This window comes from Eimeria acervulina, genomic scaffold (assembly GCF_000499425.1).
Source record: "Eimeria acervulina Houghton genomic scaffold, Eah_scaff21, whole genome shotgun sequence".
Lineage (NCBI taxonomy): Eukaryota > Apicomplexa > Conoidasida > Eucoccidiorida > Eimeriidae > Eimeria > Eimeria acervulina.
In genome coordinates, this window is record NW_013548659.1 from 1 (window position 1) to 13613 (window position 13613).

Below are 13613 nucleotides of genomic sequence, written 5' to 3' on the forward strand. Positions count from 1 at the left end.
TTGGGGTGTTTACGCACTGCATGCGCATCTAAATATATATATATATATATATATATATATATTATATAAGTATAATAATATAATACAGAAAAACAAACAAAATTAATAAACAAAACAATAAACCAGCATAATAAAACAAAATATTAAATAAAATAAAAATATATTAAAATAATATAAACTAAAAAATAAACGCAGATAAATAAATATAAATAAATAATAAACAAATGCAATAAATTAATATAAATTAAAATAGAGATTATATAATTAACAAATATAATAAATTAATAAAAGAAATAAATAATAAGCCGCATAATATAAACTTCAAACAAACAAATACACAAAATATACGTATACATGTACATATATATATATATATATTATATAATACATATATAATATATATATATATATCATACATATAAATATAATATATATAATATATATTATATACTATGTAAATATATTTATTTACTTATTTACATATACTTAAATAATAATAAATAAAAAAATAAATAAAATAAACAAATATAAATCGCGTGAAACTCAAAATAATAACTGAGGTAAAAAAGCAAAAAAATAAAAACAAACAAAGCGTAAAAACATAAAAATAATAAAAATATAAAAATATAAATAAACAAAAACTAAACGAAGAAATAATATTAAAATAAAATATAAAGAAGGTTTATGCTGCAGCTGCTTCGTCTGTCTCCTTAAGAAGAAAAAATAAACAAACAGCAAAACGAGCAGCTGCACCAAATCTCAACACATAAACGTTCTGCTGCTGCTGCTGCAGCAGCAACAGCTGCTGCTGCTGCTGCACTGCTGCATAAGCAGCAGCAGCTAAGGCGCAGAGCATTAACGGGCGTTTCCCCTACTTCTGCTGCTAGTGCTGCAGCTGGTGCTACTGCTGGAGGAGTTGCTGCTGCTGCTGCTGCTGCTGTTGCTGTTGCTGCTACGGCAGCTGCAGCAGCAGCAGCAGCAGCTCCTGCTACTAGTGCTACAGCTGCTGCTGCTGCTGCTACCAGCTACTCTCCGCTGGCAGCCACACATTATCATAGATTACTTGACTAGGAACAACACCCGCACCTCCAGCAGCAGCAGCAGCAGCTGCTGCTGCTGCTGCTGCTCCCCTCTTACGGGGCCTGTGCGCCTCCATTTGCTGCTGCTGTTGCTGCTGCTGCGCCTGCCAGAGCTGTGCAGCAGACATAACAGCAGCAGCACGATCAGCAGCAGCAGCATGCCTACTTGCTGCTGCTGCTGCTGCCTGCTGCGCTGCAGCAGCTGACGAACCCCTAACGCCCCTCCTAGGGACCCCCTGCTGATACGAACCTGCAGCAGCAGCAGCAGCAGCAGCAAACACAATATTAGAACGGGCTCCTAAGCAGTCTGCAGCAACCGAGCAGCAGCAACAGCAACAGTGAAGCAGCAGCGCACGAAGTAGCAGCAGCAGCACCCAAAGAAGCAGCAACAGCAGCACACGGAGCAGCAACAGCAGCAAGGAAAGCAGGCGCAGTAGCAAAAAATGCAGCAGCAGCAAAAGAAGAAGCAGCAGCAGTAGCAGCAGCAAAAGAAGCAGCAGCAGCAGCACCAAATGCCTCACCTTCGCAGCAGGGGCCTATGCATCTGCTGCTGCTGCTGCGGGTGCTGCGGTATATAGCCCAAGCGACAGCAGAGGATGCGCAGCCGGCTGCCACCCCCAGCAGCAGCAGAGGATGCAGTTCTGCTGCTGCTGCTGCTGCTGCTGCTCCGGAAGCAGCATAAGACCTAAGAGACTCGCAAATGGCATGCGAGAAGAAAGCGAAGACAGACTCTTCTCCCAACGACTCCTGCTGGTGCTGCAGCTGCTGCTGCTGCTGCAGCTGCTGCTGCTGCATCTGCTGCTGTTGCAGCAGCTGCTGCTGCTCCGAAGCTGGGACCTCTCTCGCGGAGCCCACGGCAATGGGAGCCCCTATACAAGAGCCTCCTTGATGCAGGAGATGGTGCTGCTGCAACTGCTGCTGCTGCTGCAATTCCTGCTGCTGCAGCGGGTAAGCAGCAAGCATGGTGTCTGGGGGGAGGGGCTGCGTAGACTGTACGTACAGCTGAAGGCGCCATCCACCCGGCTGCAGCGTCATAGCCTCAAGAGTTGAGACTTGAATTTGCTGCTGCTGCTGCAGCTGCTCCAGTTGCTGAGTATGCTGCTGCGGTTGCTGCTGCTCATGCGGCTTGTGCATGCAACTCGGAGCGGCAAGAGCGGGACTGGTGGCGGCCTTGATGTGGTGCTGCTGCTGCTGCTGCTGCTTAGGCCGGCGTCTTGCTGCTGCTGCAGTGCCGGGGGCCCCTAAAGATGCGGGGGCCCCTCCTCGTCTGCCCATAGCGGATGCCCCCAGTAGGCCTGGGAGCTGCTGCTGCTGCTGCTGCTGCAGCAGCAGACACACAAACAGCAGCAGCGCCGCTGCTGTCCTATGGAAGGATTTCCCCCGCATGGCGCCTTGAGATGATATTCCTGTTGCTGCTGCTGCTGCTGCTGCTGCAGCTGCAGCTGCAGCAGCAACAGGAGGCGCACTGCAGTTTCTGCTGGGCAATGCAGTGTGCTGCTCTTGGTTTCTGTTGTTTTTGTTTTAAATTGAATTAAAATTAAATTAATTTAAACAATAAATAAATAAAAGTAAACAAAAAGAAAAACCCTCCTCTTTCTTCTCATGTGTCTCAGCCCAGACGTCATGGCGAAGGCCCCAGCAGGGCCCCCCTCTCTGTTGTCTATAAATTTATATTATACTATATTATTTTGTTTTATTTTATAAATTAATTTAAAATATATAATTTTATTTGCAACAAAATGCCTGGTCGATTGCTTTTACGAAGACAGAATAAGAAACGCCGTCTTCATGGTGTATGCACACCATATTATACGCTGCTGCTGCTGCTGCTGCTGTTGCTAGTAGCTGTGGGGTTTATTTCTATTTTTCTCTTAGTTTAAATTGCATGCTGCGCCTAATAATTCTCCTTAACAGACAAAAGGAGGGTTTAGGGCTTAGGGTTGCTAGCAGTGTACAGACACCCCACAGTCGGTGCAGCAAAGGCAGACAGAAGAAACCCAGAGCAGCAACTCAGTTTAAATAGCAGCCACAGATGATGCTAGCAACAGCAACAGCAGCAGCAGCTTCTGCTGCTGCTGCTGCAGACCTCTCTTAACATCCTAGGCAGGCACGGAACAGGAAGAGTCCCTCAGGGCGGCGCGGAGAGAGTGCAACGCACAAACTGCTGCTGCAGCAGCTCCTGCAGCAGCTGCTGCAGCTAGTGCTGCAGCTCCTGCTGCATCTGCTACTTCAGCGCGTCCTGCAACTGTTGCTGCTGTTGCTGCTGCAGTTCCGGCAGCAGCTGCTGCTGCACCACCTTTTGGAAATGCTGCTGGACCAGCTCTTGAATATGCTGCTGTTCAATTTGCTGCTGTTGAATAGGCTGCTGCTGCAGCAGCAGCTTCTCCTGTTCTGTTCTTCCCTGGTATGTATGGCGATGCGTCTCTCCTCCCTTAAGAGCGAAAATATATCAGGAAGCTGCAGCCTCTCTGCATGCATTTGCATGCGTCTGCATGCACTTGGTGCATTCATTTGGTGCATTTTCGGTTATTTGTTCTGCACTGGGCGCCCTGATGAATATTAAAAGGTCTCCCTCTCCCTCTTGAGGTGTATGCGCAGCACCGTTCTGTCTGCATGCACTGGGGAGCTCACCGTTGCTTCAGGGGCTGCATGCATTCATGTGCATGCATGCATCGCGTGCGGGGTTGCATGCATGCATGCGTTGCGTGTGGGGCTGCATGCATGCATGCGTTACGTACGGGGCTACATGCATGCATGCATGCATGCATGGAAGGGTTTGGAGAGAGAATATCTCTTGTTGGGCTGCGCAGCAGCAGCAGCAGCAAGGAAACAAAGCAGCTAATGCTGCTGCTGCTGCTGTTTCTGCTGCAGAGGAAAGAGAAAGGGGGAGGAGGCTGGCCTGGGATCGTCTTACAGTCGATCCCACACCCCACACGTCACTGACACCCAGAAGCAACGAACAACAGCAACAACACACGTACAGCGGGGCGCCTCCTGCTAGCCGCTCGCTGCAGCAGCTAGCTGCAGCGGCTAGCTGCAGCAGCTAGCTAGCTAGAGGGGCTAGCTGCAGGGCCGTGAATGAAGCAACAGCTGCAGCAGTAAAGAGGCAGCAGCAGCACAGAGCATTTGGGGTTCATTGTAAGAGGCTGCTGCTGCTGCTGCTGCTGTTGCTGTTCTTTAAGGAGGCTGGCGCTAAGCTATCTCCGTGCTGCGCCTATTGTTGTCTCTGTATCTGTCGTTGTTTGCTGCTGTCTGTGCTGCTGCGCCTCCTGCTGCCGCTGTCTGTGTCTCTGCAGCAAGCTGCTGCTTGTTGCTGCATGCAGCAGCAAGCAGTTTGCTGCTGCTGCTGCTGTCGTGTGCTGTCTCTGCAGAGGCAGTTTGTCTCTTTCCCTGAGTCTTGCTGCTGCAGCGAGTTGAAGCTGTCTCTCTGCCTCCTCCTCGCTCACCAACTGTCTCTGTTACAGAGCCAATAAGCAGCAGCAAACGCAGAAGCAACAGCAGCTGTTGCTGCTGCTGCTGCTGCTGTTGCTGCTACGTGCTGCACTGAGGGGCTGTCTGCCGTCTGCCCCATAGAAAAGGCGAACTAAATCGCCGCGGCTTTCGAGCAGCGGCTGCTTGCTGCTGCTGCTGCTGCTGCTGCTGCTGTTGCTGCTGCTGCTGCTGCTGTTGCTGCTGCAGCTGAAGCGGTAGCTGCTGCAGCGGCAGTGCGGATTGGGCTTGCTGCGGCATGGCTGTTTGCTGTTGCTGCTGCGCCCACTGTGCGAAATGCATACGAGGTTGCTGCTGCGGATATAGAACAGAGATGTCGCCTGCTGCTGCTGCTGCTGCTGCAGCAGCAGCGGAAGCAAAGCTGGGGGGTGCCTGGAGGTGGGCCTGATCCAGCGGCTGCGCCCCCTGCCAGGAGCTACTCTGAGAGGAGGGCCAAATGTCTCCTGCTGCAGCACTTGCTGCTGCTGCTGCTGCTGCTGCTGGTGTTGTATCTGCTGCTGCAGCACCGCTGCCTAAAGAACCCCAAGTTGAAGCAGCAGCACTGGAGTGTCTCCTTCTGAAGAGGCGACTGAAGGAGAACTTCGTGCTGCTGCTGCTGCTGTTGCTGCTGCTGCTGCGCTGCACTGCACGCAGGTGGCCAGCACCAGCTGGAGGCGTTGCAGCAGCAACCCCCGTTAACCTGCTGCTGCTGCGGCTGCTGCTGCTGCGCTGCAGCGCAGCAGCAGCAGCAGCAGGTCGTATTCCCTCTGAGAGGCCTCCTAAAGAGAAACTGCAGCTAGCGCCGTTCTGTGTCTCAGCTGCAGCAACAGCATTAAGTGCTGCTGCTGCTGGTGAAGAAGCAGAAGCAGCAGCGCTGCAGCCAGACAGCAACAGTGCTGCAGCTGAGCTGCACTCAAATTGCTGCGGGGTTAACGCAGGACCGCCCCAATTCGAAATAGGAGACGGCAGCAACAGCTGCTGCAGCTGCTGCTGCTGCAGCTGCTGCGGCTGCTGCTGATGGTGCCAGAGCTGTTTGAGGTGCTGCTGCGGCTGCTGCAGCACCGGCAGCAGCTGCTGCAATTGATGCTGCTCTGCGCCTTCAGCCGCAGCAAATGGTGCATAGGATGCAAGTTGGGCATAGTGCTGCTGCAGCAGCTGCTGCTGCTGCGCCGTCTGCTGCTGCTCGACCTGCTGCTGCTGCTGCTGCTGCTCCTGCTGCTGCTTTTGCTGGCTGCGACTTCGGGCCCCCCGGACAGCAGCAAGGAAGCGAAGGCCCAGCTTAGCAGCACGGCCTCTTGTTTGCTGCTGCTGCTGCTGCTGCTGCTGCTGCACACCCGTCTGTTGCGGCTCCCAAACTGGAGGAGGAAGCAATCCTGCAGCAACAGTTGCTGCTGCTGCTGCTGCTGCTGCGTCTGCTGCTGTAGTGCTGCTGCTAGGGTGCAAGCTTTCATTGGTATCCACTGTGTACGCAGCTGGGGTTGCTGATGCTGCTGCAGGAGGTTCTGCTGCTGCTGGTTGTTTTGCTGCTGCTTCAGCAGCGAAATTCTTTCTTAGATTGCGCAGCGCAGACGCACGAGCACGACTGTGGCTGCGCTGCTGCTGTTGCTGTTGCTGTTGTTGCTGCTGCTGTTCCTGTTGCTGTTGCTGCTGCTGTTTCTGCGAAGCAGCAAGATATAGCTGCTGCAGGGCCTGCTGCACTTCTTCCCTCTCGCTAGGAGACAGCAGCGCAGCAGGAGCCTTCTGCTGCAGCAGCCTAAAGCTATCTAAGGCTTGCTGCCGCTGGGCTTTGGAAGCAGCAGCAGCAACTGCAGCAGCAGCTGCTGCTGCACCTCCGGCGTTGGCTGCTGCTGCAGCTGCTGCTGCAGCTGCTGCTGCTGCTCCAGGTGAAGGCCCTGCAGGTGTTGCCGCACAGCCTGCTGCAGAAGCATCTGATGCTGCTGCTGCTGCTGCGATTTCGCCTACGTCAGGCGTACGTACACCTGGACGCCTGCTCCGAAGGCCTCCCTGCTGCTGCACTTCTCCCTCAGAAGGCGGCCTACTGGGGTTTGCTGCTGCTGCTGCTGCTGCTGCTGCAGCTCCGTCTGCTTCTGCTGTTCCTGCATCAGTAGCAGCAGAAGGAGCAGAAAGGGGGCCGCAATCGAAAGCAGCAGCAGCAGCAGAAGCAGCATCTGGCGTTGCTGTTGCTGTTGTTAATAACCCTACATCACCCACACCATAGCTAGAGGGCCCCAGCAAACCGTCTTTGTCTCCTTCTGCAGCACTAAAGGGAGACAGCAGCAGCTGCCTCTCCCGCATGCCTTGCAGCAGCAGCTGCTGCTGCTGCTGCATTTGCTGCTGCTGCAGTTGCTGCTGCTGCAGTTGCTGCTGCTGCAGCATGACGAAGGAAGCCGGTGAAATGCCTGCAGAGCCGCTGCTCAGCGCAGGCATCGCCCAGGACTCGCGGAAATGTTGCTGCTGTTGCTGCTGCTGCTGCTGCTGCTGCTGCTCTTCCTCATCATCTTCCTGCCGCTTCCCTTGGTGCTCCAGCAGTTGCTGCTGTTGCTGCTGCTGCTGTTGTCTCCACTCTCCGAGCCGCTGCTTCAGTGCAAGCTGGCGGTGGTGCTGCTGCAGCTGCCACGGGAGCAAATGGGGCGGTTGCTGCTGCTGCATTCGTGTCTCCTGCTGCTGCTGCTGCTGCTGCTGCTGCTGAAGACTCGTGGGGGAGAGGTGTGGGGTGGCCGCGCTGCAGCAGGGGATCGTTACTGGTGCTTCTATAAAGGCAGCATCAGGCGGCGTAGCAGCAGCAAAGGCAGCAGCATGCCCGTCGCTGATGAAGCGGCTGCCAATGCGGTTGCTGCTGCTGCTGCTGCTGCTGTTGCTGCTGCTGCTGCAAGGAGAAGAGGCAAAGCGAATGCCTGCAGCAGCTGGCAATACACCTGGGGAAGACGACGGGGCCCCACCCCTGCCCCCCTGCAGCAGTGATGTTTGCTCCAGCTGCTGCAGCTGCCGCTGCAGCAGCTGCTGCATGTTCTCTTGTAGGTCTGCCTCCTCCTGCTGCTGTGGCTGCTGCGGCTCTTGTTGCTGCTGCTGCTGATGAGCTGCGCGCTGTTGGCCGAGGCCTTGCACCTGCTGCTGCAGCTCCTGCTGCTGCTGCTGCTGCTCCCGCTGCTGCTGATCGTTCAGAAATGCTTCGGGCTGACGGGCAGGGCACGTGCTGCTGCTGTTGCTGCTGGTTATGCTGCTGCTTGAAGCACCCATGGGGGCTGCTGCTGTCTGCAGCAGCGGCAGCAGCTTCTCTTCTTCGCCCCCAATTGCTGCCAGCAGCAAATCAGCAGCATCCGTAAGACCTGCAAGGTCGGCAAGCAGCTGCATGCCCTGCCTGCTGTTGCTGCTATTGCTGCTGCTGCTGCTGCCTTCGCCTCCCCAAGATCGGCAATGGCGTACCGCCGTTGGTGGCCTGCGCATGGTGACAGCAGCAGCTGCTGCTGCTGCTGCGGCTGTCTCTTCTGCTGCTTTTACTACTGCTGCCTCCGCTGCTGCTGCCGCCGCTGCTCCCTCTGCTGCTGCTTCTGGTTCTGCTGCTGCACCAGTCTGATGCGTTGCTGCTTCTGCTACTTCTACAGCCGCAAGTGAATCTCCTGTTGCTGTTCTTTCTCGTGCTGTTACCGCTGCTGTTGCTGCTGGTGCTGTTGCTGCTGCTGCTGTTGGTACTTCTGCTGCTGCTACTGCTGCTGCTGCTGTTGCTGGTGCTGCTGCTGCTGCTGCTACGGGCTCTGAGAGGACTGACTGGTCTGCAGAGGCTGCTGGTGTTGCTGCTGCTGCCGTAGATGCTGCCGGTGTTGCTGCTTCTGTTGCTGCTGCTGGCGGTGCTGCTGCTGCTTCTGTTGCGGTTGTTGTTGCTGGCACTGTTGCTGCTTTCTTTGCTACTCCAATGTTTGCTGCTGCTGCGGTTGCTGCTGCTGCGGTTGCTGCTGCTTCTGCTGTCACTGTAGCTGGGGGCCCTGAAGCAACAGAGAGGTGCTGAGGCGGCGGCGAGTCGTTGTTGTTGTTGCTGCTGCTGCTATTATTGTTGCTGTTGCTGCTGCTGCTGTTGCTGTTGTTGCTTCTGCTGCTGCTGCTCGTCTGTCGCTGCCGACCTCTAACGCGGTGGTAAGCAGGAGACACAGCTGCCACACATTTTTGCTGCTGTTGCTGCTGCTGCTGCTGCTGTTGTTGTTGCTGCTGCTCTTGCAGCAGCTGCTGCTGCTGCTGTTGGAGGGTGCTCTCCTCAGCTCTCTTGAAGGGAACAGGTTGAGCGTGTTGCTGCTGTTGTTGCTGCTGCTGCTGTTGCTGCTGCTGCTGCTGTTTCTGCTGCTGGTTCATTTCTCGCGCTGAGACGAAAGTGACGGCTCGGCCCAGCCGTCCTGAAGCAGCAGCAGCAGCATCTGCTGCTGCTTCTGGTGAATGCCTTGACGCCAGCAGCAGCGTAGGAAGAGAAGCATCATCTGCTGCTGCTGCTGCTGCTGCAGTGCCTGCTGCAGGAGACCGCAGACAGCCAGGAACGGGGCTCCGCCTCTGCTGCTGCCGAGACACCACATGAGGCAAATTACACCAAGGCTCATCATCAGTCGCAGCAGCAGCAGCAGTAGCAGCAGCAGCAGTAGCAGCAGAAGTAGTAGCGGCAGCAGCAGCAGCACCTGCTGCAGTCGGCCGCCTGTGAAGCTGCTGCTGTGGGGAGGCCCCGGAGTCTGCTGTTGTTCTCTTTGCTGCTGCATCGTTTTCTGCTTCCTTTGCTGTTGCTGCTTCTGTTGCACTGTTGCCTGCAAACCTATCGATTCTCTCAGCTGCTGCTGCTGCACTTCGGGGTGCTGCACCTGCAGCAGCAACTGCCTTACTGCTAGGCAGCTGCCGTGCTGCAGCGCAAGACGGTGGCAGCCTTGCGGCCACAGAAGTAGCAGCAGCAGCGGCAGCAACAGCGGCAGCAGCAGCAGCAGCAGCAGAAGGTTCTGCTGCCGTCTTCAGCCGCTGCTGCTGCTGCTGCTGCAGGGATCTCCAGCAGAGCTCCTCCCCTACACCCAGGTGATCTGTTGCATGCAACGCCAAATCCGGCTCTTCGTTGCTGGCTAGCTGCTGCTGCAGCTGCTGTTGCTGCTGCTGCTGCTGCAGTCGAAGCAGAGAAGGAACAGCGTCTCCTTCTGTCTCGGTCCATACAGTACCTGCTGCTGCTGTTGCTGTTGCTGCTGGTGTTGCTGCTGCTGCTGCATCGTTTTTGAAAGCAGAGGCTGCGTTGCCTGAAGAGTCAAATCGCTCTTGCTGCAGCAGCACGTGCTGCTGCTGCTGCTGCTGCTGCGGCTGCGTCTGTTGGCTGGAGCCCTCCAGGTCTTCCTCTCTTCCACTGTTCTTCGCATGACTATGCAGATTGAACAAAGCAGCAGCGGTTGTTTTGCTGCTGCTGCTGTTGCTGCTGCTGCTGCTCAATGATAAGAAGTGGGTTTGCGGCGCCCAGGAGGCACCTAAGGGCCCCTTTGAGAGCAGCAGATCTTCAATACCCGCAGAGTGCGAAACTCCCTCTACGCTGTCCTGCTGCTGCTGCTGCTGTAGTTGCTGCTGCTGCTGCTGCTGCTGCTGCTGCTGCAGTTGCTGCTGCTGCTGCTGCTGCTGCTGCTGCTCGCCAGCAGCAACACGAGCCTCACGAAGGGGTTTCAGCAGCCTCTCGCGCAGCGTGCGGAGGTCTTCATGCAGAATAGAGAGTTGAGTATTAAGGCTAGCAGCAGGAGCAGTTGGTGCTGCTGCTGTTGCTGCTGCTGCTCTTGGTGTCGCTCCTCCTATTTCTGCTGCTGCTGCTGCTGTTTTGTCTCTCTTTGTTGAGGGAGTTGTGTGCCTGTCGCAGCTATCATGCTGCTGCAGCGGTAGCTTCTTCTGGCTCTGGCGAAGCAGCAGGGATAGCTGCTGTTGCTGCTGCTGCAGCAGCAGCAGCTGCTGCTGCTGCTGGAAACTGAGGCTATCGGAGGCCTCACTCTTGCTTCTGTCCTTTTGGTGAACTTCCTGCTGCAGCAGCAGCTTCTTCTCCTGCTCCAGCGTCTGTTGCTGCTGCTGCAGCAGCAGCAGCAGCTGTTGCTGCTCTCGCCGGTTGCTTTTGCTGCTCTTGCGTCTTCTGTGTGATCTCTGTACTTTACTCGGCAGCAGCACACCGTGCTCCTGCAGGTCTTGCTGCTGCTGCTGCTGCTGCTGCTGCTGCTGCTGCTGCGCTAGTACGCCTGCTGGATCGCTGGATGTTGCTGCTGCTTCAGGACGGGAGGCACGAGGTGCTGCTGCGCTCAGCGTCATCTTGTTGCAGCAACAGCAGCAGCTGCTGCTGTTGCTGTGGCTGCAACTGGTGCTGCTGATGTTGCAACAGTTGCTGCTGCAGCCGCTGAAAGCATTGAAGCCCTCGATGCTGGATCTGTTGCTGCTGCTGCTGCTTGCGGCTGTCTTAAGCAGGTGGCTCCAGTGGGGGCTGCTCCTCTCTGCTGCTGCAGCAGCAGCAGCAGCAGCAACAGTTACTGCCGTTGCTTCTGTCGATTCTTTCTGCTGCTCTTGCATTCTAGAGATCTCCCGGCCAGAAGCAGCCATAACCCTGCTGCAGCTGTCTTTACTTATCCTGTTGCCGTTGCTGCTGCTGTCGTTGCTGCTACTACTGCTGCTGCTGCTGTTGCTGCTGCTGCTGCTGCTGCGGGTTTCAAGGCGCTGGTCAGAGGGATCTCGTTGCAGCAGCTTCTCTTCCAAAGCCCGCAGACGGCGCAGCAAACTCGTTGGCCGGCGGCTGCTGCTGCTGCTGCTAGCAGCAGCAGCAGGTCTCACAGCAGCAAATGAGTTGCTGCTGCTGCTGTTGCTGCTGCTGTTCGAATTTGACAAAGAGGAAAGGCACAGGCGATCCAGCTTCGGCAGCTCCTGCTGCTGCTGCTCCTGCTGATGCTGCTGTTCCTGCTGCTTCTGTTGCTGCTGCTGATCCTCATGGTGTCTACTACGTCGCGTGGAGCTCTTACGTGAGCTGCTGCTGCTGCCCCGGCCTCTGCTCGTGCTGCTGTTGCTGCTGCTGCTGCTGCTGCTGCTGCTGCTCCTGCTGTGGCGGTAGTTGCTGCTGCACCTCGCCCAGTGTGCGGCCTGCGTTGAGGCTTTCATTGCTGTGCGCAGGAGCCTGCTGCTGCTTCTCCTGCTGCTGCTGCGCCGTTTGCTGCTGCTGCTGTTGCTACTGCTTTTACTGCTGCTGCGCTGCTTGGTGAGACTTTGCTTCTCTAGGGCAGGCCATCCCTGTGCAGGAGGCGGCGTAGGGAAGGCTGAGAAAGGACCTGTCATCGGCTGGAGCAGAGGCTGCTGCTGCTGCCCATGTGCAGCAGCAGCAGCAGCAGCAGCTTCTGCAGCAGCAGTTTCAACGGTTTGCTCGTGGCGGTGCTGCTGCATGCAGCAGCGCAGTTCCAATGTCAGCACATCCAGCAGCAGATGCTGCATGCGAAGCCAGATCTACCTGTGGCCCTTGCTGCTGCTGCTGTTGCTCTTGAAGGGCAGCAGCAGCAGCAGCAGCAGCGGCTGTAAAAGCAGCAGCCGTGCAGCCTGCTGAAGTGTTTGAGCCAAAGGAATGACAAGGAGATGCGGTTAAAAGAGTTCAGGCGCCTCCTTTGCTAGCCGTAGGCTGCTGCTGCTGCTGCTGCTGTTGCTGCTGCAACACACCAAAGCTGCAGCAGCAGCAGCAGCTGAGCGCTGGGGGCCCAGGGCGCGCCAGGCAGGCAGCACCACGAAAGGGAAAAAGTCTAAGAAAAAAGAAAACAAAGAAAAAAGATGCAAGACATGCAGCCTTAAAGGAGCAGCAGCAGCAGCAGCGGCAGCAGCAGCAGCAGCAGTGGCAGTCGGCAGCGGGGCCCCTCCTCTAGTGTGGCTGGGATCGTGCGATCCCAGCTCTGCCTTCTAAGAACCGCCTCCACCTCCAGTAATAGTAGCAACAACTCACTTGTTTTAATTCTGCTGCTGCTGCTGCTGCTACTACTACTACTGCTGCTGCTGCTGCTGCTACTGCTGCTGCTGTTGCTGCTGCTTGCTGTCCTCAGATCTCCTGCTCTGTGGTGTAGGGCGTTAGGACAGCATTTTCAATTTCTTTCTGAGTATTTTATTGTTATTATAAAAGTTTATTTATTTAATTTAATTTATTTTTATCTTTTGAGGCCTGCAGACAGAGGCACCCGCAGGCCCCGGATATGTGTGCATATGTAGTTGTTCATAATTATTATTACTAATATTATTAATATTAATAATAATATTAATAATAATATTAATATTATTAATAAATTAATTGCTTGCAATCAACAAATAAACTTCTGTCCTGCAGACAAAGACAGAGACACCCGACAGATAAAAAGATTTTGTTTGTGGTGTACAGACGCCTTTCTTTTTTCTATAAAACAAATATAAAATAAACAATATTACACTCTAAGAATTAGAGCAGATAATACAAGAACGATAGAGACGGGCAAGCAGCAGCAGCAACCGCAGCAACAGCCATAGCAGCAACAGCAATAGCAGCAACAGTAACGGCGGCAACAGGCAAGAAGCAGCACCAACTGCAGCAACAGCCATAGCAGAAGCAGAAGCAGCAGCAACAGCAACAGCAACAGCAACCGCGGCAACAGCAGCAGCGCCAACAAGAGCAACAGCAACAGCAGCAGCAACAGCAGCACCGGCAAGCTTGCCTGCATTTTTTATGTTTCTTTTAACTCTGATTGTAGATATTACTGAATATATATGAGGGTGTGCAGCACTGTCTCCTTTTATGTATTTATTATCTCTTTTTTTATTTATTTATTATATGTTTTATTTTATTTATTTATTTTCCCTCTCCTTTTATGCATTTGTTATCTGTCTCCTTCAGCAGCAGCAGCAGAGACAGCAGCAGCAGAGACAGCAGCAGCAGAGACAGCAGCAGAGAGAGGAGACCGTCATGTCTATACGATGTTATATCGTGCACGCATTATGTTTTACATCAATAAATAAGTAAGTAAATAAATAAATAAATATGCGTATATAGACATATTATATATATACTATGTATTAAAAGAATAATACAAATTATATATATGA

At 54.0% G+C, this 13613-nt stretch overlaps 2 protein-coding genes across 2 annotated transcripts; both read right to left on the reverse strand.

Moving 5' to 3' along the window:
• Positions 1-1018: 1018 nt before the first annotated feature.
• On the reverse strand, positions 1019-2354 carry EAH_00005170 (hypothetical protein, conserved; the record flags this gene model as incomplete). Its single annotated transcript, XM_013392886.1, has 2 exons — positions 1019-1329; positions 1601-2354. The coding sequence occupies 2 exons, from the start codon at positions 2352-2354 to the stop codon at positions 1019-1021; spliced, it is 1065 nt and encodes a 354-aa protein (XP_013248340.1).
• Positions 2355-4610: 2256 nt separating this feature from the next.
• Positions 4611-11840, reverse strand: EAH_00005180 (hypothetical protein, conserved; the record flags this gene model as incomplete). The annotated part of the gene is made up of 1 exon (XM_013392887.1): positions 4611-11840. The coding sequence occupies one exon, from the start codon at positions 11838-11840 to the stop codon at positions 4611-4613; it is 7230 nt and encodes a 2409-aa protein (XP_013248341.1).
• Positions 11841-13613: the final 1773 nt, after the last annotated feature.